Raw genomic sequence first — 26,451 nt, 5'->3', positions numbered from 1 at the left:
AGTAGATGCAAGTGTGTGAGATCATCAACTAGACTGGAATGGCCAGTTTTTAAAGCATTCAGTGTTGTGGAGCGCCACTGAATAGAGCTCCCCCCTTCAGCTCTTTGGAAAGAGATGTGTGGATGATTTCCAGTGCCATCACAGTGCAATGGTATCAATGTAGCCGAGTGTGATCGAGAGCTTCTCTAAATCCCATTACTTTCCTTTTAAAAAAAAAAAAATCTACACAGATGGAAAAGATTAATGAGTTTATCCTTTGCAAGTTGAACTGCATTCAAGAGCAAAGTACAGTATTTTTCTGTTTTATAGAGGTGATTATTTGGCATATATTTGGAAATAATAGGCATTTTCTCTTTTAATTGAACATCCATACTTCAGCAAAAGTAATTGTGACTGAAGTGTACGTGTCTGCTCTTCCAAAGAAGTGACCCTATCTAGGAGGTTATGGGAGGCATATGCAGCCATATGAGCTGAGACAGGTAGGGCTGATTCTGCATCAATAATCAAGGAGAGAAGCACATCTTAAGTATCCCTCTGTAAGAAGAGGGGTGGTCAAGGTCTTGGGGAGGGTGGTGAGGTCAGAGGACTTGTATGGGAAAGGCTGTGAGAGAATAACCAGAGTCTCTGGAGGGAGGGGAAAAGAATGAATATGATAACGCCTTGTGTAGTCCTGAAACTTATCTCTGCCCACAAACCTGCAAGCTGTTCAAGATAGGGGCTGTCTCTTTCTCTTTGTTTGCACCAAGCATGATAAAGCAAGATTCTGATTATTCTGTCTGGGCATTGCAGCACATAAGTAATGAGAGGACCGATTCTTCTCAGTGTGCTTCTGTTTAGAGTAAAGCACAGTGTCAGTCAAGAAACTATGTTCTCTTTTAATTTTACAGCTGCTTGCGGAGGACTCCTGACAAAGCTAAATGGGACCATAACCACACCAGGGTGGCCAAAAGAGTATCCTCCAAACAAAAACTGTGTGTGGCAGGTGGTTGCCCCAACGCAATACCGAATTTCAATGAAGTTTGAGTTTTTTGAGTTAGAAGGGAATGAAGTAAGTAACCGGGAACAAAGAGCTGCACAATCTGTTACATGCTAAACAGTTTCACAAGCACTCAAAAGTAGGTATTGTCTTATAAAACCCTTGCTGACCTTTCATATGCTGACAATAAGCATGGATATTCTTGTTTTCATTTTGGGACAGTTTCTGGATTCTTTCAAAACAAACATGGAAAGAATACCTCTCTTTTACATATCATCTAAATGTATATGTATTACAAGAAATTTTAAAAAATGTTCTCTGCTGAGTCTCAGCTGACTTTTTTATCAACAAAATAAAACAGAGCAAATGGGGCTGAAGCATATTGGAAAGAATTCAAGAGAAGAAAATCTGGAGAAACCAAATCATCTTTACAAACTGACTACAAAGAATACATATAAGCTGTGGTTAGTGATGGCGTGAGAGAGCATTTAAATCACAAGTATCTCACTGGGGGAGTATTTTGAAATGAGCAGTACCAGAAATAAGGCACAATAGAATAGCAGCAGTTTTTGAGCTGGGCAGCCCCCAGAGGCATGCAGGATCTTCTGTCCAGGTAGGAGGAGGGACAGGGCAGAGCCCTCCATGTACTGATGGATGCTCCTTACAGCTTTAAAAAAATTGGTGGGGGTTGCAGTGCTTTTTGGATGGGAAGCAGTAAAATATGGGTTTCAACATCATCTTCAGCATTTGTTCTGCTTTGTAGGCACTTCTGTCCTATCGTTGAATTCCCTCACTACACTCCAGCCATAGCATGCTGTAACCACTGAGTTTATATGCACATTATGCATTAAGAACACAAATCCCGGGATGTTATTTCTGACTAAATAAATTTGTAGCAATCTATTTGGTATAAAGGTGGCCTACCTTTTGGGCAGAGGTATTTGAAGGGATAAAAGCTGGAGTTTAATTTATAACTAAGAACCAAACCAGCCATGGCTTCTCCAAAATTCCTCAATATTATTTGCAGAGGCAGCAATGTGAGTTTTTTTTTTCCCCCCATAATTTTTTGGAGTGGGTTCTAAAGTCCGTGAAATTCCAGTTTTCAATGATATAAACGTTACACTCATGTCCTGTAGTCATTATTGCTAGAACTGCAACAGATGTAATAAAAGCTTAAAAGTTCCAAAGAACTGAAATTTACCATTTGAACAAGTCATAAAAACCTTTTCCTTTCACTTTCTTGCTATGTGAGCAAGATTTGCAAGGAAAACACCTGGCGTGTAAGGAAGTTAAATCACTTTTCTAAGGTCATAAGAGGCGTGTAACATAAGCAGATAGAAAAATCCTAAATGTCTTTCAACATTCAGAACTGGAGTTTGATCACCTCATGTGCTACTGAGTCTTGGCTTTATATTGTTAAATAGTAGTACTAAGGATGGATGCCTGGGAAAATCAGAAGAAACATAATATCTGGAAAATTCTAATATATTGTCTGAGTGCAGACATAAAATGTTAGATATTTATCAGTACTCTATTTTTTTAAAAATTTGTTATAGGAATTTAATTTAGGACCAAGTTTAATATGTCTTTTACACTACTAAAATTTAATATTTTACATTCACATTTTGCAGTTTAACTTGTAAATTTTTTTCAATGCAGTATAGTATAGAGGAAGCTAAACTTATCTGAAATTGCATTTCATTTCTGATCTAAAGCTATGGAACCATAAAAACTCACCACTCTTATATTGCTGAAATTGGTGGGATTTATCAATGTAGTAAGCTATATTTGAAAATCACATGCATTATTATAAATATGTCGTTCAATTAATATAGATCAGCAAGTGGCACTAACTCAAGTTTCATGAATCTTTGTGTTCTTTATACTGTACAGAAAGAGTTTCAGCTGAATAAGTCACTTTCCCACTCTGCAACATATGAAAATTCTTCCAGTAACAATTAAAGTTTAATCTACATCTTCAATGTATTATATTAAAACCAACTGGAAATTGACAATTTTTCATAGGGAGAGAACAACAAAGGCCAAAACATCCGTTTCTATTGTTCCCTTCCAGCTCCCCTGACGCTCCTTTTTTGGCTAGAAATTGCAATTTTTCAAAGACAACTTGGATTTAATGGACAATATAAGCTCTGTTTGAATCCTCCCAGCCAATATTTTCTCTTAAGCTATTAATTGCAGACAACTGGGACATTTTTGATTAAATGATTGATAGTTGAGCCTAAGAAGCTTAGAAGTTTTTGGGTGGATGGCTTTAAGTTCACCAAAGGATTATGCATTGAAAATATTACCATGAGAAGTAGGCCTTGCATAAGGCTTTTTTATTACATTATATTACTTTATTTTTAACCTTTTAATGAAAATGGTATGCATCCTGCTTCCAAATTTTAACTATGCTACTGTTGATGAAAGTTGTATGGTTTTAATAGTGGAAAGTTATATATTTGGAAATAAATTAACTTATCTTAAATACATTATGATAAAAAATTACCTTGCAAGTTTCTAGGTGAAAATTAATATTTAAAAAAAATCTTTGAGATGCAAGTAGTGGAAGGTTTGTAGGTTTGAGGTATGTGGTTTATAGCATGCAGATAGGTACAATTTTTTAGGATGAGTGTTTCTAGATTTTAATTTACTATCAATGGAATGTTTGCTTCTCAAATTAAGTGGGAATGCTTCTAAGCATCTTGAAATTTAGATATTAAACACCGGTCAGCATCCTATAAAAATATGTTTGAACATAATTCATAGTATAGCTATGTGTTAGTGACCTTAAAATATTCTTACCTAAAATCAAGACATGTTTGCAAGAATTTACAAATGCTTTCAGAGTCAGGACAAAGTGAAGAAGAATATTGTTCATTTATTACTAAGCAGCAATATATATACCAGTCAGAGTTCTGCCATTTGTAAACAGCTTCACGCTTTTATTTTGGTGAGCCAAATTTTTTTCTCTCTTTCTCTTCTCAGGTTTGCAAGTACGATTATGTGGAGATTCGCAGTGGCCTTTCTTCTGATTCCAAGCTCCACGGTAAATTCTGCGGTACAGAAGTGCCCGAAGTTATCACCTCGCAGTACAACAACATGCGAATCGAGTTTCGATCTGACAACACCGTCTCAAAAAAAGGCTTCAAGGCACACTTCTTCTCAGGTATAGAAAAGTACCCTTGTATACCTGTAAGTGCCTCTGGGTGTCCACTGGCTAGGTGGAGTGACCACAAAATGAGTGGCTTCTTTGCTTATGGTTCTCCTGCTAGCTTTGAATTAGTTTTATATATATAAATAAACCACTGTCCTGTCTTAAAATACTGTTCTCACTTGTAATGTCTGTAGCAAACATATGGAACATATATAGATAAATAACAGCAGAAGCAAGTAAATTTTGTGAGATAGAGGATGAAAGAAAATATATTGTATTTCTATATTTTTATTAGATTTCTTTTATCCTAAATTTTGTTGCTATTTTTTTCAAATCCCAGTTGTAATGTGATACGAATTGCACACTGTGTACACTAGTATTTTTTCTACTCAAGTCTCTTAATATGTTCCATTTGTTGGGAAATTACCACTTTGTGGTACAACATTTGTTTAACATTATGGGTACTTCTGTGCCAAACTTAGCACTTAACGTTTTGCAGAAGAACAGGGTTTAAGATCTTGATCTTGCAAAAAAGCTGTGTCTTTTTATTCATGAGTGTAATTTTACTGAGGGAGATCAGAGCAGTGGAAGTTTGTATCATATGAGGACATAGACTATTGAATAAAGTTACAGGAGTGAAGCTTAAGGTGTGAGGAAATATTTGCTCAACAGTGGCCTCTGCAAATACCCACTGAGAGGGGGACATAGAAATCTGGCTCTCCAGGAGACCACTTGGTGTTTGTAGCCAAGTTTGCTTTGTGTTTTTCCTGCATGTTTACACACACACATAGGGATAGGTATCTCACCTTGGGTAAAACAACACAGAACACCAGTCCCATCTGCCCACCTCCCTAAACCAGGTATCAAACAGAAGAATTTGGGAGCTGAATTGTGCCCCAGATTTTTTTGATGGCAGTTAAAAATCTAAATCTGGAGAATCCTGATTACACTTTGCATGTAGTAAAATATGCTACCATTATTAGCATTTGCTTGCTAAAATATTTATCAAAACTGAAATGAAATGGTATTTCATTGGTTACTGTTAATAACTAATGATTATGACTAATAAGAATCTGTATAATATATAAGTGATGAGGTTTGGAAAGTGAAAAAATATCTACCAAGGTAAACAGTTTAGACGTTGAATATTTTCTTATTTTGACTATTTTGATATTTTTATTAAGCAACTATGAAAGATGAGAAAAGGTGTTTAATCTCATACAAGATGTTAACAAACATTTTGCCTCCTCTAAGTGTATATTTTTTTTTCTGGTCATAGTCTTCCAGAGATCCATCTTTACATATAGGAAAACTTTTTAATTTTAAATTTATGATTTACATTGGCAAGAAGCATTCAAGGTTTATTCATTATTTGTAGTAAATACGTATGTGCACACAACAGAGCTTTCTCCTAGAAGCACACAGCTAGTCATTTTATGTAGGTCTAGTCCTGCCAGCAGAAATTGTCACATACTTTGACTTTTTACAGGATTAAATATTGACATGTTCAAGTTCTAAAAACTGCAAATGAAGTTTGTTAAATCTTTTTAAGATCTTACAGATATTTCACTTAAGACTGGCAATGATAGCGTAGTAATTTGTGTAAGTTCCGTGGCTCAGAAGTTATGTTTTCTGGACATCCTGATCATTTATACATTTATAGACAGTTAAATCTTGGTTTTCTTTAAAGTAATAGTTAATCTTCACAGATGTATTTATTTATTTTGCTTAAGTGGCTTTTTAAAATGACTGGGTTCCACCAATGAGTGGGTTCCACTAATGCTGTATCTTGGGGAAAGTCTAGACTGTAGGTCATGGATTAGAAAGCATCAGGTTGTAATTCTTCAGAATTTTTCCCTTGTATATTTCAGTGATGAATGAAATGTTCTTATCTTTCCCTCTCAAGGTAATTGAAAAAAAAAAGTTTAAATGATGTCATTGATCACAGAATAAATTCTTTAGTCAGGGATAGTGTTGAACTAATGTGTTTTTTAATGAATAGAAATGTGTGATGTGTCCTGGACATAGTATATATCTAATCTCTTTCAAAAAACCCCCCAAACTTTGATATAAATAGTCTTTGAATTTGTAAGTATATAAATTTACTGAATGCTTCATAATGCATTTCTGCCAGCATTTAATATAAGTTCAAATATTTGAATATAATATGAGTATTTTATTTTTATTCTTTCTCAACTATCTTCCATTTGTTCTAATTTCTAGCAGATTCCATTCTTCTGTGTCATCTGTCTTTCCCTGTTTGACAATGTTTCCTGATTAAAACAGAGATTTTGTAATGCTTGAGGCAAAATTTATGAACTTAAAATATCAAAAAAGAAGATGTCATCTCCAAATAACTAATCAGACATCTTAGGACTGCCAGAAAACACTGATACTTTCTTATGCCTGAATTCCTTATTCCTTATTATGGGCATAATATGCTATTGATCTGTCAATGAAGAACAGGCTTGAGACTTCAAGTATTTTGACTTTTGGGAGTTGATAACATAATTTTTCAGCTGATGAGGTGTTGTGTTTTTGCCTGTTTATATGTATATTAATCTTCAGAATACAATACTTTTAGAATGATATCTGGGTAGAAATACTTAGACACTTGATTGCGTACATTTAGCAATTTTATCAATTAAACCACAATAGAAGTATGTGTAAGCACTTAGAAAGACATAATGGAAAAAAATGTAATGAATAAAACACATCTTGCACTCTATTCACCAGTAAAGGGCACATGCAATGCTCAGCAAGAGAGAAATGTGGATAAGTTAAATTAGTGTGAAGGTTAGGAACCGTAAAGTGTTCCTCAAGCACAGCCACAAAACTTCCCTTGTTTTCAGCAACTCTTTTGGTGATGAATTCTGCACCACAGCTAGAGTTGAGAAAGGATGGCCCAGCTCCAGCTTAGACGACAGAAAGCAGTTTTTGGGTGGTTGAAACCTGCTGTGATAAACTGTGAAAGCAAACAGCGACATAGGGCAACAGATGACCTGCATTAGGAAGGTATTTATGTTGATACAAGACAACATGTAATTATATTTTTGGCTGTAAAATAGTGTTAACAGACAGACAGGTGCTACTGGAAAGTGAGAAAAACTTTTTTTTTTTCAGCATTCATGTAAAACTTACATTTGATGGGACAGTTCTGAAGAAAGCTCAGTTAGGAGCCTCTGCAGGGATCTAGCTGATCTGCAGAGACTCTATTGCATATTTATAATCAAGTTTTTCAGAAAAAGAGAGGAAACTAGGGGGTCACTAAATATTTTTTTTTTTTAAATAATTAAAACTTCTTGGAATCAGATATTAGGCTTCTAAACAAAAAACTTCCAGTAATTAGGATTTTGTTCTTCTCCCTCTTTCTTCTGTCCTCCTCTGTCTCCTGCTTTTGTTATAAGGCCAAGACCTAGGAGTAAGTCCCTGCAGGACTCAATACTCTGCTGGGCCTGTAAGACTAGAGAAGTGTTAAATAATGCCAAAAAGGTGATAATGACAATAATAATAATATATTTTTAAAAGGCCTTAATCTTTTTTCTGTGATCTTTCTGAGAAGATAACCTAAGGATCTGTCATAGTTTGTCATTAAACTTCAATTTATCATAAGTTTCAGACTTACTTCAGTGTTGTAAATAAACATGATTCTTTGCATAATCATTCAAAATATTCATAGGTTTTGATGTAATGTAGAAATGAGGTTTGTTGGGGCATCTCTTCTTGGGTGGTGAATCATTGAGCAGTTAAAAAGAGACAGCTAGAATGTTTCTAGCCTTGAACACAAACTCACCTCTGGTGCCATCCTGGTACATTTTTTTCCACAGACAAGAAAGCTGCCTGCAAAGAGAAAATTTTTGTTTTTGAATCTTGCAAGGACTTGATACAGGTCCCTTCAGGCCGAGTACGTATTATTCACAGACTGGTGGCCTCTGAGGGTCTCAGAGGTACGACCATTTGTCCTCAGATTGATTCCATCTAATATTTTGTTGAGAATGGATCTTTCCTTCTTCTGAGTACTGAAATGAGAAAAGAAAGAAAGTATCCATTCAAAACTGGGGGGACTCATTTCCATCTGTCAGCATAACAAATGGCTTTGTTTTTACATGGCAAAACATTTGTTCTAGAAACTAATACAGACTAATTGTTTTTTTTTCACAAATTTTTAAACTGGGCAATCAATTTGACAGAAAGTCTGTTCTCAATTATGAAGTGTGAGGAAGGCTTGTTCAACAGTTGCATCCTTGATTAACTATGTACAAGTCATTATTGTAGTTCAAATGTGTTCCAAAATTTCTCCTTTCTACCTTCTGCCCATTATTTTATTTCTGAGGACATCCAACATGGGCCTATTTGCTTATGTACTGGTCTCTTAAGAGATTATTTTACAGAATATAAGCATATTTAATGTTAAAATACTTTTCAGTGTTTTCACAGACTTTGGTGGATGATGAAAATGGACAGGGCTTTTATTTAGAATTTGTCCACCTACTCTGCACTTGAAAGCTTAACTTGAATGCATTTTGAGCTTGCCTTCCTTTTATTTTGTTATTTTGGTGAAAAATTACAAACTAATGCTTAAGAGGGAAATATTGAAGAGTTTTGTTCATATTATTTCTAATTTCTGAATTGCTTGTTACTGTTCCTCACTTGCAATGTGGAATTAATTTATGATAGTGCTTGCTCTTGCAAAATTATAACTTTGGTTTGAAATTACATAGATTTACTACCTCAGTTTGCAAGGTGCATAAATAGTGTACTGTGGAGCTTTTATGCTTCCCTTCATCATCAAAATGACAAGTAGTATAAGTCTTTGGCTGTAGGATTTCGAGAGGTATCTATGTTTTCAACTATTTCTTAACTTTCAAATCTGTTCACATTTGCAGAAAGTTTCCAGAAACTTTCAGTACAAACAGATTTGAGATTTACGGTACAAAATGCAGTGGATGCTTGGGTTTGACTTGCAGAATTTGCCTATAAATGTACATTATCATCTCGTATTATAAGTAGAAGCTGATTTGTATGGAAAGATCTGCAAGTAAACAGGTCAAGTGCAGAATGCATTTTGGGAGTGCTGCATACATTTTGGCAGAGGAAGATGATGCGTATGCAATTACAATGCAAACTTCCTTTGTTGTGTTACTGAATATGAGTAAGGGCAGGGAAAAATGCATGAGTAAGACAATGAAAAGAGACTTAAAATTATCCACAGTGGCTTGTGATCTATAGAAATTCTTGCTGTACCTGCTAAAGTCTGAAATATCACGTTGCGTTGTTTGGAGATAATGTTAACTGCTGCTTTCCAAAGTATATGAGACTGAAGGGGGTAAATGCTCTGCATTCCAGCCCTGCAACAACCAGACCTCTGGGATGACCAAAATTCCTTCGCTCTTTTCCCTCCTCTCTTTTGCATGTTGAAATAGCATGTTGAATTTAGTAAAATACAGGGGAGGTTTAATATGTGTTTGTTTATATATATATATGCATATATCTTTATATCTAACAATGTGTATATATGTGTGTATACATATATAGTTCTACATATATGCAAGGATGTGTATACATGTCAGGAGCAGTCTGCCTCTTTTAAAGGGACCAGCCTCACCTAAAACAAGAACAGCTGAATGACATAGAAGCGTGGCAGCTGAGGCCTCTTGCTACAATGACAGCCTGTTAATCTAGTTTGGCTTTTGTCCATGCAATGAATTTGTAGCTGTTTAATGCAGGTCATATTTCCTCCACTACTCTCTGCTTTATTTCTAACACACTAAAAGCTCTTTTGAAGGATTATATGTTAATAAACAGAACTGCATGCTATATTGTAGATCTTGAACTAACTAATGCCAATTTCTTTTTTTTTTTTCTTTCAATGAAATGGGTTTTTTTGTGATGTTCTGTGATGTCCAGATTCATTCAAAAGTAAAGCATACTGTCACTCTGTTGGGGAAAAAAGCCCAACATATTAGAAAAGCTTATGTGAAATCTTTCTCTTCTTACATGTTTAATGTGTAGAAGTTGAAGTCTTGTTTGATCTATATGTTCCTTTCAAGGTATCACCATTAAATTGTGGAATTAGCATAAAGCTGGAATAATTTGTGTTGTCCATAATCTACACTACCACTTTACTAAAACAAAACTGGATATTTGTGAAACTTTTACTAGCTAGACCAATTGAAAGAGTAAAAGCTGGTAAATCTCTTACCTCCTTTGTTCTAGCTTGTTTTACTAGTGTTCCTCTCCCTTAGGAACTAACCTTCATCTCCCATAAAGACAAGACAGACTCTTTGTGCCATAGTGCAAGGCTGCAGGCTGAGCAAAGAGTGGCTAGAACTAAGGCACCACAGAGCTGCCTTACTGGGAAGAGTGACTTTTCTGTAGCTTATCCTGCTCTGGACTCAGGCTCCATGCTTGTCTTGGTAGCAAGGTCTGCTGGGACCTGTGTGCTCACCTGAGCTTGTTGTGTATTTTGTAGACAAGGATGAGTGTTCCAAGGACAACGGTGGCTGCCAGCACGAGTGCATCAACACGGTAGGAAGCTACGTCTGCCAGTGCCGGAATGGATTTGTGCTACACGAAAATAAACATGACTGCAAGGAAGGTGAGTAGGAAGGCATTTGAGTGGTTGGTTACACAACTGGCTTGCAGAAAGCTTTCTGCAGTTCTCCTTTCAAACAAAAGAAAGGAAAGAAAGTTCTTGGTAATGGGGTTTTAGACATCTGGGCTTAAGCATTACAACATCCCTCCCCTTTCCCTTCACCTCCATCCCCAGCATTTGTGTGGGCTGAGTTCGAGGTCCGCAGGAATGCAGTTTGGAAAACTTGGGATCACTGGCACAGAGTGCTACTTTCAATAGTTCTGTGAAGTGTAGAATATTAAAAACTCTGATAAAGTATCTATCTAAGGTTGTATTAAACACAGGTCTAGAGTTTCTGGAGAGAAGCCTGGTAAAGTTGTGATTTGCTGCTATCAGTAGCAGTTAGTTTCCTCACAGTCATGTTGAAACCATCTCTACCCTTTCTGGGTTTATTTTAGGTGACATATTCCGACAATATAAGTTCCAGTCAAAGCCCTATGTATCTTTCTTCCTCTTGGCTCTCTCAAGGTGTGGCTACCTTCAAGAAGACAATAGGTTCTGGGGCTTAAGTAGAATTTAAATTGTCTGCAAATGAACCTCGAGTGTGCAATATCACGTGAGCTGCTGTAATTTCTCAATGTTGTTTTCTACCATGGATTTAATTTGAGACTAAAGACATGCCCTTGTGAATCATTTGCATTTTCACTGGTTTTGGAATGCTACTTGCTTACTCTAAAAGCTTTTCTTTTGAAATAATTCCCTGATATTTAGAAAGCAATTTGAGACAGTTAAAAAAACTAAATAAAAAAATGCCTCCTTTTAGTTCTGGGTACTAGTGGTGTAGTTACGAAGTCAGTGACTAAGCTGTTCTTTGTACATACTTACAATTAAGTCTTTGCTGTTCTCAAATTGTCTATATGTATATCTAGAAACTGTGGTTTAGAAACCAAATTGATTGCTCTCTAGCTGCAGTGAAAATTAGCAAGAAGAGAAAAAAATTGAGACATTTCTTTTGAGGTTGGAGTAGTGAGACTTTTTATATGGATTTACACACTTGTATGTAAGATAGGGGAATAGGAAGATATTTTATTAGTTTTCAGCATTTATCTTATGTTTATTCCTGTATAGTACTATAGTACTCGAAAAAAAAAGCCATCCATTGTAAACAACAGTGTATGTATCACAACAATCCATAAAGAAACATGCTGGGTTAATGCTCTAAAGCACGTGCCTGAGGGGAAGAAAATAACTGCACTCTGTAGAGCATACTTACATATCTTCCTAAAGATCTCTTCCATTTAGTGGCTGCCCTGACAAAAAATAGTACTTTTTTGACTACCTCTGAATGCAGACCCCCAGACTAACTGATGCTATCACTGTTGGCACAGCTGAGTGTGAACAGAAGATCCACAGTCCCAATGGCATCATCACGAGTCCCAACTGGCCGGACAAGTATCCCAGCAGAAAGGAGTGCACGTGGGAAATCAGTGCTACCCCTGGGCAGAGGGTCAAACTGGTGAGTCTCTGCCTACCCTTCCTTTTCAGCTTTTCTTCCACCAAATCAGCTTCTCAAATGACTGCTCAATGATATGAAACTGTTACTAAACTTTACTGTCAGTTTGCATCCCAGAAGTAAATTTTAAAAATTTGCTGACTCCTGTCAATTTCTGGCCAACAGGGACTACTCAATATGATAGAGCTGTGATTTAAATTTATAGTGATGGGAAATAGTCTGCAAAGGCATACTTTCCTCCTGTCAGACTTTACTATATTATTGTTGCAACTCATAAAACTTGTGCTAAGTTTTGTCAAATATGGCAGAGGCCATTTTCACAAATTTCAATATATAGAATAAGCAAAGTTTTGAGTTATGAACAGTCCTCTGTACACACCTTTTTCTGTTCTGTTCTTTTTAAGGATGAAAAAGAGATACAAAACCCCTGAGAATCTGGATTTCTCATTTAAAAGTGGCTCCAAATTTTAACATAAGTAGAAGAGCAGGCTGGAGTAGATTTGTGAATTTTGTGTCCAGCTGGCTGAGGACAGTGCTGGTGTCCAAAGACAGGCGTAGAAGAGTTTTGATAGCTTTGCAGGTTTACCGAGATTCTGTAGCCTCTGTATGAAGCTGAAGGCATGGTTCTGCCCAGGGGGTTCTTCTTTTAGCTCAGCCTCAGTGCTCCTTCAGCAGTGTACTTGCAGGACAGCCACAACGAAAGCTGGCCTTACATATTTTTAAATGTCATAAATTGATTTTTCAACTGTTTTGGAGCAAATAAAGTTAAGGAGAGAGATGTCTCTGCTTCAGAGAGGTAGAAGCAATAGCCAATACTGGTGCAGGGTTGAAAGGGATATTGTATCTCATAACTACTGACCTTAGCCAAACCCTAACCCCTTGTGCTGGTTTTGGCTGGGGTAGAGTTAATTTTATTCACAGTGGCTGGTATGGGGCTGTGTTTTGGACTTGGGCTGAACAGTGTTGATAACATAGAGATGTTTTTGTTATTGCTAAGCAGGGCTTACACAGAGCCAAGGCCTTTTCTGCTGGCAAGGAAGGTGGGGTTCATGGGAGATTGGGGGGAGACACGGACAGGACAGGTGGCCCAAACTGACCACAGGGATATTCCAGGCTATATGGCATCATGCTCAGGATATCAAATCGGGGGAAGAAAGAGGAAGGGGATGGTGTTTGTCTTCCCAAGTAAACCTTACACATGATGGAGCCCTTGTGATGGATGAACACCTGCCTGCCCATGGGAAGCAGTGAATTCTTTCCTTGTTTTTCTTTACTTTATGTGTGTGGCTTTTGCTCTCCCTATTAAACTGTCCATATCTCAGCCCACAAGTTTTCTATTGTTTACACTTCCAGTTCTCTCCCCAGTCCTACTGGTGGGGGAGTGAGCAAGCAGCTGTGTAGGGCTTGGCTGCTGCCTGGAATTAAACCACTCCTGTTACTGGTGCTGATGTGGGACTGTGTATGGATCCCTGTTCACCAAAACTAAAAGGGTTAAACTGTACTGGAGGGGGTGGGAGTGGTGGAGAATGAGCAGTGTGCATGTTCTGTCCATTCCAAGGGTGGAAAACAGGTTTCTAATTCAGGCAGCCTTTCTACTGCTGCTTCTGAGCAAGTATTCTTCATACTGACTGAATAAACCAAAGCCAGCCAGGCATGGACATGGGCACGTTACTGTAAAAGCTTTTCCAATACCTATACCCACAGCAGGCAAAATTCCAATATTCAGATTTCTTCAGTGAAATATTTTGTGGTTTACTTTACAAAGAAAAGGTTTTTTTAAATTGGTTTTTGCCAATGGAATCGGAAAACTAGACAGAATTTTACTAGATAGAATTTTCAAAAATGCCTCCATGATTTAGAGTTGGGAGATCTGCTCTTCTGTGCAAGCCAGTAGGGTCAATTCCTAAATTATATGTGTATAATATCTTCAAGCTGTGTACTACGGCAAGGTCCCATATCAATAATATCAATACCATAATTCCACAATGGATCAGTATTTTTCCTTGGACTTTCACGCTGTATTTAAGTCTATTTTTCATAGCTTACTTGTTCAAATTGAACAAAAAGAGAATCGGTTACTTCATGGTAACAAACCACATGAATTGTGAGGCTGTGCTTGTTTTTTTGAGAGGGGTGTATGTATAGAAACTAATCTTTTGTTGTGATTGCTGTCACTCTGCCTATGAAAAAATGGGTATGCACTTCAGAACTTTTAAATGAAACATGTAGATAAAGATGGCTTTGAAAATGTACGTCGTAGAGAGACTGATTTTCATGAGCTAATCAGCCGGATGTTTATAAGAGACAGGCTTAAGTGTCCCATCCAGGCAGCTCTCCATAAGTGCCACCAACCTATCTACTCGGTTGAGTGGTGTAGATAGAAAGGGCTGGATGGTCAGAAGCTATATGTAACATTTCTGAACACCATTCCCTCTAAGGAGACAAATCACACGGGGTTAAAATAGTCATGGTGGGGTAGGAATTCAAAAGTATTTGTCCCAGGAAGACAGGGCGTGATTTAATTATACTACCAACTTTATTAAATCATTTGTGAACTCTGTTGGCATCAACTATTCATTTCTGTTTAGGGAAAGTTTATGTCAGTTCTCCTCTTTCAAATTTGCAAGGAGCCAACTGGTTTTTAAAACACAGAGACTATTTTTGGGTGTTTTAAAATATCAGGCATTTTGAGCTTTTAAAAGACTATGCATATTAAGATCTGATTTTTCTTTAAAAAGCAAGTTCCTTGGATTCTCTCTGGAATTGCTAGAATCATTTGCTAAAACCACAACCATTTTTTATGGTCATGTTTGAAGGACACAGTATAACATGTCTGTGCTCCTGAAGGCTTAGGAATCCCAGGGAGAAGTCAAATATTAAAAATAATAGGTGTGTCTTACAGTTCATAGTGAGATATGATTCCTTGAGAGTGTTGGTGTTGTTAGGGGTTTTTCATGCTCATGAGATGTAAACAAAACAGATACAATTTTCCTATAAAAGAAAATTAATTTCTGCAGGCTGTTCTTGGGTCATGTCTATTGCTCCCATTGATTCCAAGTTGGCTTGACTTGGTACTGTGTTTAACTGCGTTTAACTAACTCAGGCTAACTGAGAATTAGTCTCTCAGCTTTCTGGAGTTTTCTTCATCCATCAGGTTTTATTTGGGTATAAATGACAACACATACTTGGCATCATAAAAGTAGGATGGCTGACCGCAGTTTAAGAGCAGCAGGAGTGACTGCTGTACAGCCATTTTCACTGCCTCTGCAGTTTCAGTCCCTTAATGTAAACCCCACATTTTTACAGTGAAATGGACCTGCATGCACTGCACCATGCAGCTCTTCACAAAAAACAAGTGTTATTCTGAATATTGAAGTTCTCTGGGAAAAAAACCTTTGTGTTAGCTCTTTATATATCCTTTAGGTCAGCTGTTAATATAAATTTCCATCGCATTTCGCACTCTCAGGGTTCCACGAGTGATTTAGTTGGTCAGATTTGGTTTGGTGTACCAGAGAGAATGCTTAATTGTGATATTTGCTCGGCATTTGAGAGTTCGGTTTTATTCCTTTTAATTATTGTTTCTTAATCCTTTTCTGTTTGGTTTTTGGGTTTTTGTTTGAGGTTTTATTGGTTTTTTTAATAAACAGTCATCTATAGGACTACTCATGAAAGCATTTGTACTTGGTGTTTTTATGCTATTTTGTTGAACAAAATACATTTTGAATTTCACCTTAAATTGTAGGTTACTCTGAAAATTCACAAAGATGTATATTGCCTTCTCAGTGTTTACATGAGGGGAAATTACCAGATATTAAGCTTCAGCATTGTTGTTGAAATTTAGCCCTGGTCAAAAAGCCTTGTTTGAAAACTCTGATGTCCCCTTGAAATAAGTTTGTTTATAACATTCTAGTCTTGGAAGACACTCTTCCATATATGAAATGCAGGTATAAGTTGTATGTGTGTTAACAGTTTCTGTCAGGTATGGCACACACTTTTTGGAAACGCCTGAAGTTTTTTCTAATCAACAATTAACACAATTTTTTAATGTTTGACAATGCTTTCACTAGCAAAAATCTGAACTTAGCATGAAGTGTGCAGCCTGAAACATCTTTAAGTTGTAATAACAAAAAACCAGATCGCTAGATAATAGATTAGAAAATAAAACTTTCATGCATAAACCTTCATGTGGAAAAGTCATTTTCAGAGGCTTCAGTCGCAATGTGATGTAGGTTTTAAAAAAGGGAGGGGGTGGGGGGGGAGCCATTATGTTTTGCAGATGTTTCAATCAATCCTCAACTATGTGAGGAAACAATAATTTCTGACTTTTTGCTGTTTTGAATGCTCTGTGAAATTTGGAATAATCCTAAAAACAGTGCAGATTCAGCAGAAAGGCAGCAGTATTCTAGATTTATTATTGTCTGATAGATAGTAGTTGATTATAAAGATTCTAGTGCCTTTCTGCATGAAGGATGATGCACTCTCAAAGTTCACTGTCTTAACTTTTATTCCTCTTTCTCAGGATCAATATGTTATTCAAATCTATGGGCTTCTGGAGGCAGTAATGTTAAATCTGTCATTTTAACTGCATCCTTATATTCTAAAATGTGTTAACATATATATGTATGTACCATGTAAATACAGTCCCACAATGGGTCATTTTACTTTTTTTCCCCTAGACATTCAATGAATTTGAAATAGAACAACATCAAGAATGTGCTTATGACCACTTGGAAGTGTTTGATGGTGAAAGTGAAAAATCGCCAATCCTGGGGCGCTTATGTGGCAATAAAATACCAGATCCTCTTATTGCTACTGGAAACAAAATGTTTCTCCGCTTTATTTCCGATGCATCAGTTCAAAGAAAAGGCTTCCAAGCAACGCACTCTACAGGTCAGAAATCAGGACGTGATTTTTACTAATAACTCACCCATTGCTCTTTGGTGGTAGATATTCAGACTTTTTTGTAGGAAAGGGATGAGTTCACAGATAAGACAATGTAACAGCTGTATTTAATGAAACCTTAAGCACAGTAGGAAAAGTCTGAGACTGCAGAAAGTATTCTCTAATATTTTAGATATTTCTCTCTCCCTGTCTCTCTCTCATGTGTAAGAAATTAAAAGATGTTGAAACAAAGTCAGATAAGAAATGAGATTCCTTAGGATTCATGACCTGAGATCACAAAAGATTCAGTATCTTTTCACTGTATATGTAATGATAACACTTAACTGGGACATGTGATGCACGTCCATTACTTTCCTGTTCTAAATTAAACAAAAATCTGGGTTTTGTGTAAACACACATTACTTTCCTGTAGTGCTTAAAAGGCAAGATAAGCCAAAGAAGAATAAGAAAAAAAAAATTGAAGACTTTCTTAGGACTGTTAAAGTATAATGTCCTTCATATTTATCATTCAATTTTCTTGTTTGGCAGAAGTCACTGAAGTTGGAAACAATGGTTTGTAATTGATTAATAGAGTTTTTGGGACATTTTCAGCGTGGAGATTTTTTCCCCCGATATTGCTTGGCTTACAGTGGCCCCTAGTGCTGAACCTCTGAACATCCGGTGCCTGCTGTACGACAAGGGGATTTCGGGTTTTTTTGGCCTTTGTTTTAATCTTCAATCCTAATGTCTGTCTTTACAGAGTTCATTCTTATTTATACAGGCAATAAATAATGCAGAAAATATTTAATAAATATCTCTGCTAGGAGATAAGATTTAATGACAGGTAATAGCTATTAATAGAATAATCAAGATTATGAATCACTGTTAATGTAATTTGATATTACCCAAAGTATCCATCAAGTTGATGTGTAGTGCACAGCTAAAACATCCTCACATATATCAATGCTGGCATTTTCTCTTTTTTCCTTCTGCTTTGTTATGAATAATTCAAAATCTTTAGTAATTTAATTCCCCTTTCAGAGAAAGAGAGTAGACAACAATATATGAACTCTTTGTGATCTGGCCTTGAAAATGAAAAGTTTAGCTTCCTGTAATTCAGTTTGTTTTTCTTGTGGAAAATCATCTTTTACAAGCCTCCAATGTTTTGCCTTCCCTACTGCAGTAACACTTGCCCTTAGATACAAAATTAGATAGAAGTAATAATTACCCACTTTCAATTACCTCAGGGTATATAGTTAAAGGTCAGAACTCTTGCTAGAACAGGTGTTGTAAAACTTCTATCTCATTTATTATCCTCACTTTCAGTTTGCAGAATTGGAACAATCAGTGTGTGAATGAAGTTCAGAGGTATACTCCCTAACTTCTAAAGATTGCAAGTTTTGTTATGACTTGCCAGATTTTCCCTCATATCTGCTGAGCTTTTTGTGCCTAAAATATAAAAACATTCTCGACATGCACAAGCATGTGCTTTCCTGAGAAACTGAGAGAAATAAATTCTACCCAGTTTTTAAGAATATTATAAAAAACTACAAAGTTTACCTCCTTAAGAGAGGACATTTATTCCTGTCAGCTGCTGTTGCACAGACTGCCCCCTGAGATGAGCTCTCATCACTGGCATGTACCTGGAGGTAGTGTTTGAATGAGGAACAACTTGGGTCTTGCAGTCTATTCCTTCAGTCTTGAGCCAAATACAGATGCACTGTGAGAGTTCTGTGAGAATTTTACCTCTGTGCTGTCGGTACACATGTGAATGAGCAGATACCTAACAAGCGTATGGGCAGAGGATTGTATTCCCTTTGGTTATCTTTTCTAGAAAAAAATACTTGATGGTATGCAATGGAAGTAGACAGGGCTGTGTTCGACCCTGCATAGCTGTGCAGGCAGACAGGGAGTGCTGAGGAAGCTGCTTCCTTCACTTCTAACATGTTGGCAGAACTCACTCAGTAAAAAATCTGGTGTAACACAACAGCAGTGAAAGAGTAGCTGGATTCTGCACCCAGAGCTGTCTCTGCTGCTGCATTCCTGGCCTCTTCATGATTTAATGGCCTCTTATTATTCCAGTAGATGCTGTCGATGACGTTGATTTCCCTTCTATGACACTTTTTGGCTTGAAGTGCTACCCAATTTCCAAATTTCCATTTAATATTTCAGAAAACAGAATAAAAATGTAGCAGCAGATACAGTGAAGTTTAAAAAAAAAAAATTGGATAGAAAGGCTTCCTTGGGTGGAGCAAAACTTATAAAATGCTGTTTTGAAAGTGAAACACAGTTTTAGAAGGAGATTCTGTCATATTTTCCCTGTTCAGAAAAGGCATAACCCATCCAAGAGGAATTAATAAAAATGCTCCTGACAGAGCATTAAACATCATTGCTCAGGGAGTGATCTGTTTGCCCTAACTCAGGCATCTAGTTATCTTCTGGACAGCTTCATTTATGATGCCTGGCCTCCAGCCACTGCTCTAGGAGATTGCAGATCTACTGTAGGTCCTATTCCTATCTGTCAGTGGTGGGAGGATGTCTCAAACAAATTTGGATATCTCAAATGTCACTCAGTTTAGAGGCCTGTGTTGCTTCCAAAATAACTGTAATAATTCAGTATGGGAGTGCTAAATCAATTTATAATCTTGTTTCATTAGTTCAGATGGTGTGAGTTTAAGCTTTTCCCATCTGTCTGGCTTGTTAAACAGTCAAGAAACTGGTGCTCAATTTGCTCATATGTTTGTAAGAAGCCTGAAAGTCCCTAGAAAGGTCATGAAACATGAGGGGGCTTTTGTGCCGTAGCTGATCTAGAAAAAGTCTTTCATCTGAAGCTGCCAGATGACCATCATTTTACAAGTTGGACATATTTCCTTACAGTTAGAATCATCCATCTTGCCTGCTGCAGAGCAGCCATGCCTGCACGATGGAAACCACGATGGGTGGTGCAGCCGGGTTACCTCTGGTACCAAGGCTTTGCAAGCAGTGCTGCATGACACTGTCCCACGTCTTATGCAGTGCCTCATTGTGCAGGCTGGATGTAGGCTTCTGAAACTACAACTTGATTCTTAAGAAACTGAAAATTTGGCTTGTAATTTCTATACTAAAATATGAGGCTATAATCTGCGAGAGAAGGGCAGGGGAACGGGAATTGCCATTTTCTGTGGTTGAATGGCTACAACTTTCCTTTAAGCTCCTGTCCTCTGTAGCAAGCAGAGGGAAAGAATGTAGACAGTTCATTAAACATTTTCTCCTTTGCAGCTGTTTGGTATCTGAGGCAGGGAGATGTTCCTAATATTGGCAAGAGTCCAGTCAAACAAAAAATAAACCTAAAACAATCCCCTCTTCTCTCAACAAAAGAAAAGGAAATAAATGAAATTCAGAATAGGGAGAAAAACCAGTATATTAGAATAGCAATGAGAAATAACTGCTTGAACTATCTTATTTGCCAATGTTTTATCATGTGCTCCTATTTGTTCTTTAAAAGCAAAAAAAGTTTGAAATTTCAGATTGAACAGATCATGCATAATGGATTACTTACATAGTTTGTATTTCCTGGTTTTATTCCTTCATTTCCCTATTAAGAAAAAACCCACCCTTTTTCAAAAGTAAAGATTTGGTCATTACCATTATTAACTCTTAGGTGAAATGTGACTCCTCACAATGTAATAGTGCAATTGGTCTTGTTTAGTGTGGGTGGAGTCTGTGACACTGAAGTCAAAGTGTCTCTTCACCAAAGCTTGGAAAGACTTGAATCTCGCTGTTTATTTCAGGTTACTCTAAAATGATCAATCAGTATTATCTACATATTTTTAAATGCAGATTAAATTATCTGTTCATTTATTTATAAAAATTACATCTAAACTTGTGTGTCTCAGTATTTTGTTCAGGCTCGTTTGCACTTGATGTTTTTATGGGTGCTTTAAGAGATGATTTGTTCTTGATGAGAAACCAAAGCTAAATTATTGTGTTTGCATTGAAATCTTTGTACCTGTAAAGTAAAAAAGCCTCCACCCACCTTTTAGAAACATGACAAACAATGCATTTTTCCCCTTAAGTACAATTTCCATCTATTCTTGCTTGGATTCTAACAGGACTTTTATTTATTTGTTGGACAGCTTATTCACCTATACACTAAAGCTAATTCATATTTCAATTCTGAACACTTTGAGCAGTTATAAACAAGCTCTAAAGCCCCACATCTATTTTGCAACTGTGTACAAATAGAGATTTATGCTAAAATAATGATTTTGAAAAAAGGCAGGGATCTCCAGCTAAAGGCTTGCCTCATGAGCAGGCTTTCAGCTACAAGACTTCTCTGGTGGCAGCAGCTTTCTCCCAATCACACTCTTTTGCAGAGAAAGGCCTGTTCATGGACTACACAGCAAACAAGGTAGCAAGCTTGGCAGTGGTATTTAGTATTGAGCTGGATCTCCAGGTGCCATGTTATGGTTAAAGATGACACTACTGTGAAACAAAAGAGTTTTGCACTCAGCCACTGACTGTGTGTGTGCTGGACCTGATCCTCCCCTATCACTTGCAAATGGTGTCATTAACTCATGTGGAAATGTCACCACTGAAATGTGGGTACCTTTACAGCAACTGTCTTGCTGGCCACAGGAACCTTTTCAAGTGCCTGCCCAAAGACTGTCATACTGCTTAAGCCACATTCCTTACAGCTTTGGTGTTCCCTGTCTTTGTCTTTCACTTGAAAATTATGAACTATGTTCAAGTCTCTCTAGTTATAAAACAGAATTTATATAACAAATACTCAGAATGATGGATTTATGTTCCTACAGGGTAGTACTTCGCTTTCAGCTTTTTTGACTACCCTCCTTGGGTAAATGTGCTCAGCCTGAATAAGACTGGGCGTCTATGAAAAGAAAACACAAATTTGCACTGAATAAGCTTCACCATCTTTTTTTCCCCTCCATTTAGAGTGTGGTGGTCGGTTGAAAGCTGAACTCAAGCCCAAGGACCTGTACTCGCATGCTCAGTTTGGTGATAACAACTACCCGGTTCAGGCAGACTGCGACTGGCTCCTGGTGGCCGAGCGCGGCTCTCGCGTCGAGTTAATGTTCCAGACTTTCGAGGTTGAGGAGGAGGCAGACTGTGGCTATGATTACGTGGAGCTTTTTGATGGTCATGATAAGACAGCTGTGAGACTCGGTCGATTTTGTGGATCTGGGGTAAGTAAATAGGTATAAAACTTTTTTTTTGGTTTCTGCAAAAAGAATAAGAAAGGCAGGGCAGAGGAAGGTAAGGATCATGAGGTTTAGTTACTACACCTTGTAGTGAAGATACTAGATTATCTACTTCAGATTTTAATGTATAAATTTGCAGGCTTGTAGTACAATAACTCCCTTGAAATACTTTAATCAATAAATATTCTTACCTATTTTTTGACCAAAGTATTGTAATGTTATGTTAATCTTTAAGTAGCTGGTAGTGGCGTGTTTATCAGCACACGAAAAAGTTAGCAGCTTTTTCCCTTATGTAGAGGGAAGTGCAGCAGTGTTGAAAATTATTACATTAAAATTCTTTGAGTTGGAAAGAAGCCACATTTTACAGTAAGAGGGACAGCTGGGAGGTATTTATAGTGTGCTCATTGACTTCTTAAGTCTGATTTTAGGAAAAAATGGGTCCTAACCTGAGTGATTAATATGGGCCTTAAGAAAACCATGAAATCCTATATGCATTCTGACACATTTTAACTGTGAGACATGGAGGAAATTGGCCAGATGACACACTGAAAATGCTGTATCCTATTTCTCATTTTAGACTTGCGCTGGTCTGCTGGCTGCCTGCCTTGTGAAAACCAGTGCAATGATCCCACAAGTCCTCATCAATTCTTTATATGTGCGCCAGGGCAAGCACACTTTCATACATATACTCTTTGCCTAGATAAAAGGCTTCAAAGACTCTACATGAGATGACAGAAGCTCTTAAGTAATTATGTGTCACTTTTTTGAGCCACTGTGCTGGATCAAACATCTTAGTCATTCAGACAAGTCACCTGTAAACTGCCTTAAATCCTTTTAGTGAATTTTTGAACACTAATTAATGATGCACAAAAGGTGCTTCCATTTGAACTGTTGGGGATGTATTGAAAGGGAAATGCTACAACTGAGCCTAAAATCTACTAATTTACACAAAACAGTATTTTTCTTTGCAAGTTACTGTTTTATTTTACAAATAGAAGTGCAGCGAACAAGAAAATGGGCTGAATTATTTTCTTCTTTTTGGGGCTCGGGGTGGAATGATTGAGTACTGGCAGTGGCGGTTTGGTTCTGGTAAGATGTAAATGAATGGCTTCAGATGCCACATAGGAAAGATACAATTAAATAGAAAAGCTATTGAAAATAAAAACCAAAATGATCCAAGCTGGAGTGGGAAAAAGACACTGTTAGTATATATTAACAACTTCTCAACTTTAGAAAGAGGATTTGGTAGTTCAGCTGATATTTCTGATCGATGTGCTTCAGTAATAAAACAGGACATTGTGAGGGCTATGAAGAATGAGATGGAAAATAGGTATTGACCTCTGTTTATCTAAATTTAGAATATTGTACGTGGTCCTGCCCAGTCACTGTCTTACTCCAGCTGAACTAGAGAGAAACTAGGAGTTTAGGTTATTTCCTCAGTCTGCCTCAAAAATTCTTCGCCTGTAATTGAGAGCTGAATGAGATAGAACTATTCTGTCTGATGATGTCAGATGACATCATATGAGACACAGTGGAAGTACATGATGAGGCATAGCAGAAAAAGAAAAATATTTGTAAGGAAAAAAAATAGTGAAGGAATACACAGAGTAGGCAAATAATTTTTTTCTCTTTATTGATTTATTTTAGCCACCAGAAGAAATTTATTCAGCAGGGGAATCTCTTTTACTTCACTTTCACACTGATGATACAATCAACAAGAAAGGATTTCATATACGATACAGAAGTATAAAATATCCAGATAGCATGCACACCAAAAAATAACACAAGAACCTCTATGCCAGAAAAGGAGAGTGAGAAAGAATGCACAGTGAAAAGGAAGGAAGGCGTGTCATTTTTTTTTTTAAAACTGAAGTTATTAGCACAAATGTTTATTATAAGTTCAGTGGAAATGCTGACTTGTAAGACTAGAGACTGAAATAAAATAAAAGAAGAAAATCACCTACCCTAGTGGAATAGTCAAGATGATGATGTGCAGGCTCCATACTTGACTGTCTCTGCAGAGCTTGTGAAAGGACTTTGCATGCAGGGAGAATATAAAAGCTTTTGTTCATGGTCCAGTATTTGCTAGAGCTGCGTGTGGATTCAATCAGTTTCATTCAGGGGAAGTGACCCCGTAGACCATTCTTCCTACTGACAATTGTATGGTGTCTAGGAGGAAAAGAAGCTCTTTTAGGTCACACACTCAAAATACTGTCCTTCTACCCAGTTGCTTTGACTTTGAATCCTGCATACGTCGTGTACAAGGACTTGAAAGAAGATATGGAATGGGAAGTCCTTCCTGCATTGTTCTGTACTTTTTACAAATTCATCTGTCATATCAGGTTATCAGTGTTTTGAAACTGGAAAATCTTACTTCTGAAACATAACTGATCTATAGAGTATTTTGTTTTACTAATGACTGAGAAGTCTGAACTGTTACATCAGTCATCACTAGTTGACTGAATTTGAATGGTGTAAGCATCTGAAAATGTTTGGTTTACTGGTTAAGTAAGCTATCTCTGATGATGTGCTCTTATTTTGCACTGAATATAGAAAGAGACTGAGATGAAAACCTGTCCTGAATCAAAATCAGTATCCATGAGAGAGAGAAATGGTCAAGGATCATCTGAAAATCCTCCTACTGAATTTGTTTTCAGCAGTACATTTGAAACCACTGCTAAGCTTTATTTCTTTGGACCTTTTTGTGAATGAGCTGTTTGCCTGATTTAGTTATTCAGAAATTAAGCTGCAGTAGTGTCCAAAAGAGAAGTTTCCCAAAGAGGTTTTTGTTAGGGTTTTTTTTGTAAGAGTAAGAATATCCATGATGGTGAAAAAAGCAAAACAAAACAACAGACCCAGGATTTTTATGATATCAAGTGTGAATTCCTATGGTGCTATTCCATGAACATTAAAAAAACCAAACAAACCGAGAAGTTTTAGACTTTTGAGCCAACAGTTTGCAGATCATGAATGTCTCACTATACCTGGCTGCATCTGGAGAAGGAAGGCTTCATTGCTCGGATGGAAAGTGGGTTGCAATGGCAGCGCTATTCCTGTGGAACAACTACTATTATTGCCTTAGAATCCTCACACACAATCAGACAGATCTTCCTGTAGGTACACTTCTAATTTGATAAATAATTTGACAATTCAAGCATCTTAGCATACACTAACAAAAGGATCTTCAAGCAAAAGCCCGATCTGCAGAGAGAGATCTTCTGCTGTAAATACAGTGACCTGCTTTTGATGTAGAGTTATGTTACATTTAGAACTGAGATACTCTATGTGCTTTAGGCCGTACATGGCTTTAGTCATAATGTATATGCATTATGTAAGTATTGTATGAATGAGTGCTCCAGGAGAGTGAGAGGTATTGTGTGGGTGAATATGGAATTGTTTCTTTATGTGCCAAGTTCTATCAGGACCCTGTTTGACTGTAGCAACTTTTCTTTAAAGGCTTCATAGACAGATAACAAGGACTTCTAGTTTGCAAGAATCAAGTTTAAATGAAGTATTATGTTTCACTTACAAGAAATATTATTTTGATATCCTTTGATGTAAGTTGCTACTCAGATTAGCTTAGTTTTTGTTTCCTTCTATGGACATACATTGGCACTAATAAATCTGACTTTTTTTATAAAAATAAAAACCGAATGTCTGTATAGGTGTCTTTGGTTGTTTTAGCAGCCCTGTTACTGCTCATATATATTTTTCTTTTTAGACTGATGCGTGTGAATTTCAAAAACTTAATAATTTCTGTATTTTTATAATGCTGCTACACTGTCTTTTTGGCTCATTTTTCAGGTTGTTTGATCAAGAAATGAACTACAAACATTTTCTCCAAGATATTTTACTACAGAATTCAGCCAGAGATATTGCTGAAGTTAAAAAAATGTGTATTCGTAATGTTGTTACATAATTTATCAGCTGGGTGGAATTCCAATGCTTGAATTTCTGAAAGGAAAAGCAAGCAGCAGGAGTGTCTCCCTGGCAAGGTTAATCAAAAGGAGCTGGGAAATTCTGAGGCTGAGATCAAATGCAAGTTTCCGTGCTATCTTATTTTCCACTTTTCTGTTCCGGTCTCCCCTTAGTGTTATCTCTCTCTGTTTGCTAAAGCCTTCCTTTTCTCTAAATTAGGCTTTCTTATTC

General features: G+C 37.0%; 1 protein-coding gene across 4 annotated transcripts in view; it reads left to right on the top strand.

Moving 5' to 3' along the window:
• TLL1 (tolloid like 1) overlaps window positions 1-25,964 on the top strand; it is a 128,566-nt gene extending 102,602 nt beyond the window's left edge. For all 4 annotated transcript variants that reach the window (XM_048303358.1, XM_048303360.1, XM_048303359.1 and 1 more), the window contains 7 exons: window positions 888-1,048; window positions 3,965-4,145; window positions 10,606-10,731; window positions 12,096-12,223; window positions 16,897-17,110; window positions 22,037-22,287; window positions 23,950-25,964. In XM_048303358.1, the coding sequence (XP_048159315.1) occupies window positions 888-1,048; window positions 3,965-4,145; window positions 10,606-10,731; window positions 12,096-12,223; window positions 16,897-17,110; window positions 22,037-22,287; window positions 23,950-24,084 (1,196 nt within the window). In that variant the 3' untranslated portion in view covers window positions 24,085-25,964. The remainder of the gene's footprint in view (window positions 1-887; window positions 1,049-3,964; window positions 4,146-10,605; window positions 10,732-12,095; window positions 12,224-16,896; window positions 17,111-22,036; window positions 22,288-23,949) is intronic.
• Window positions 25,965-26,451: the final 487 nt, after the last annotated feature.

Source organism: Corvus hawaiiensis, chromosome 5, assembly GCF_020740725.1.
Source record: "Corvus hawaiiensis isolate bCorHaw1 chromosome 5, bCorHaw1.pri.cur, whole genome shotgun sequence".
Classification (NCBI taxonomy): domain Eukaryota; kingdom Metazoa; phylum Chordata; class Aves; order Passeriformes; family Corvidae; genus Corvus; species Corvus hawaiiensis.
This window is presented reverse-complemented; position numbering and strand designations above follow the sequence as displayed.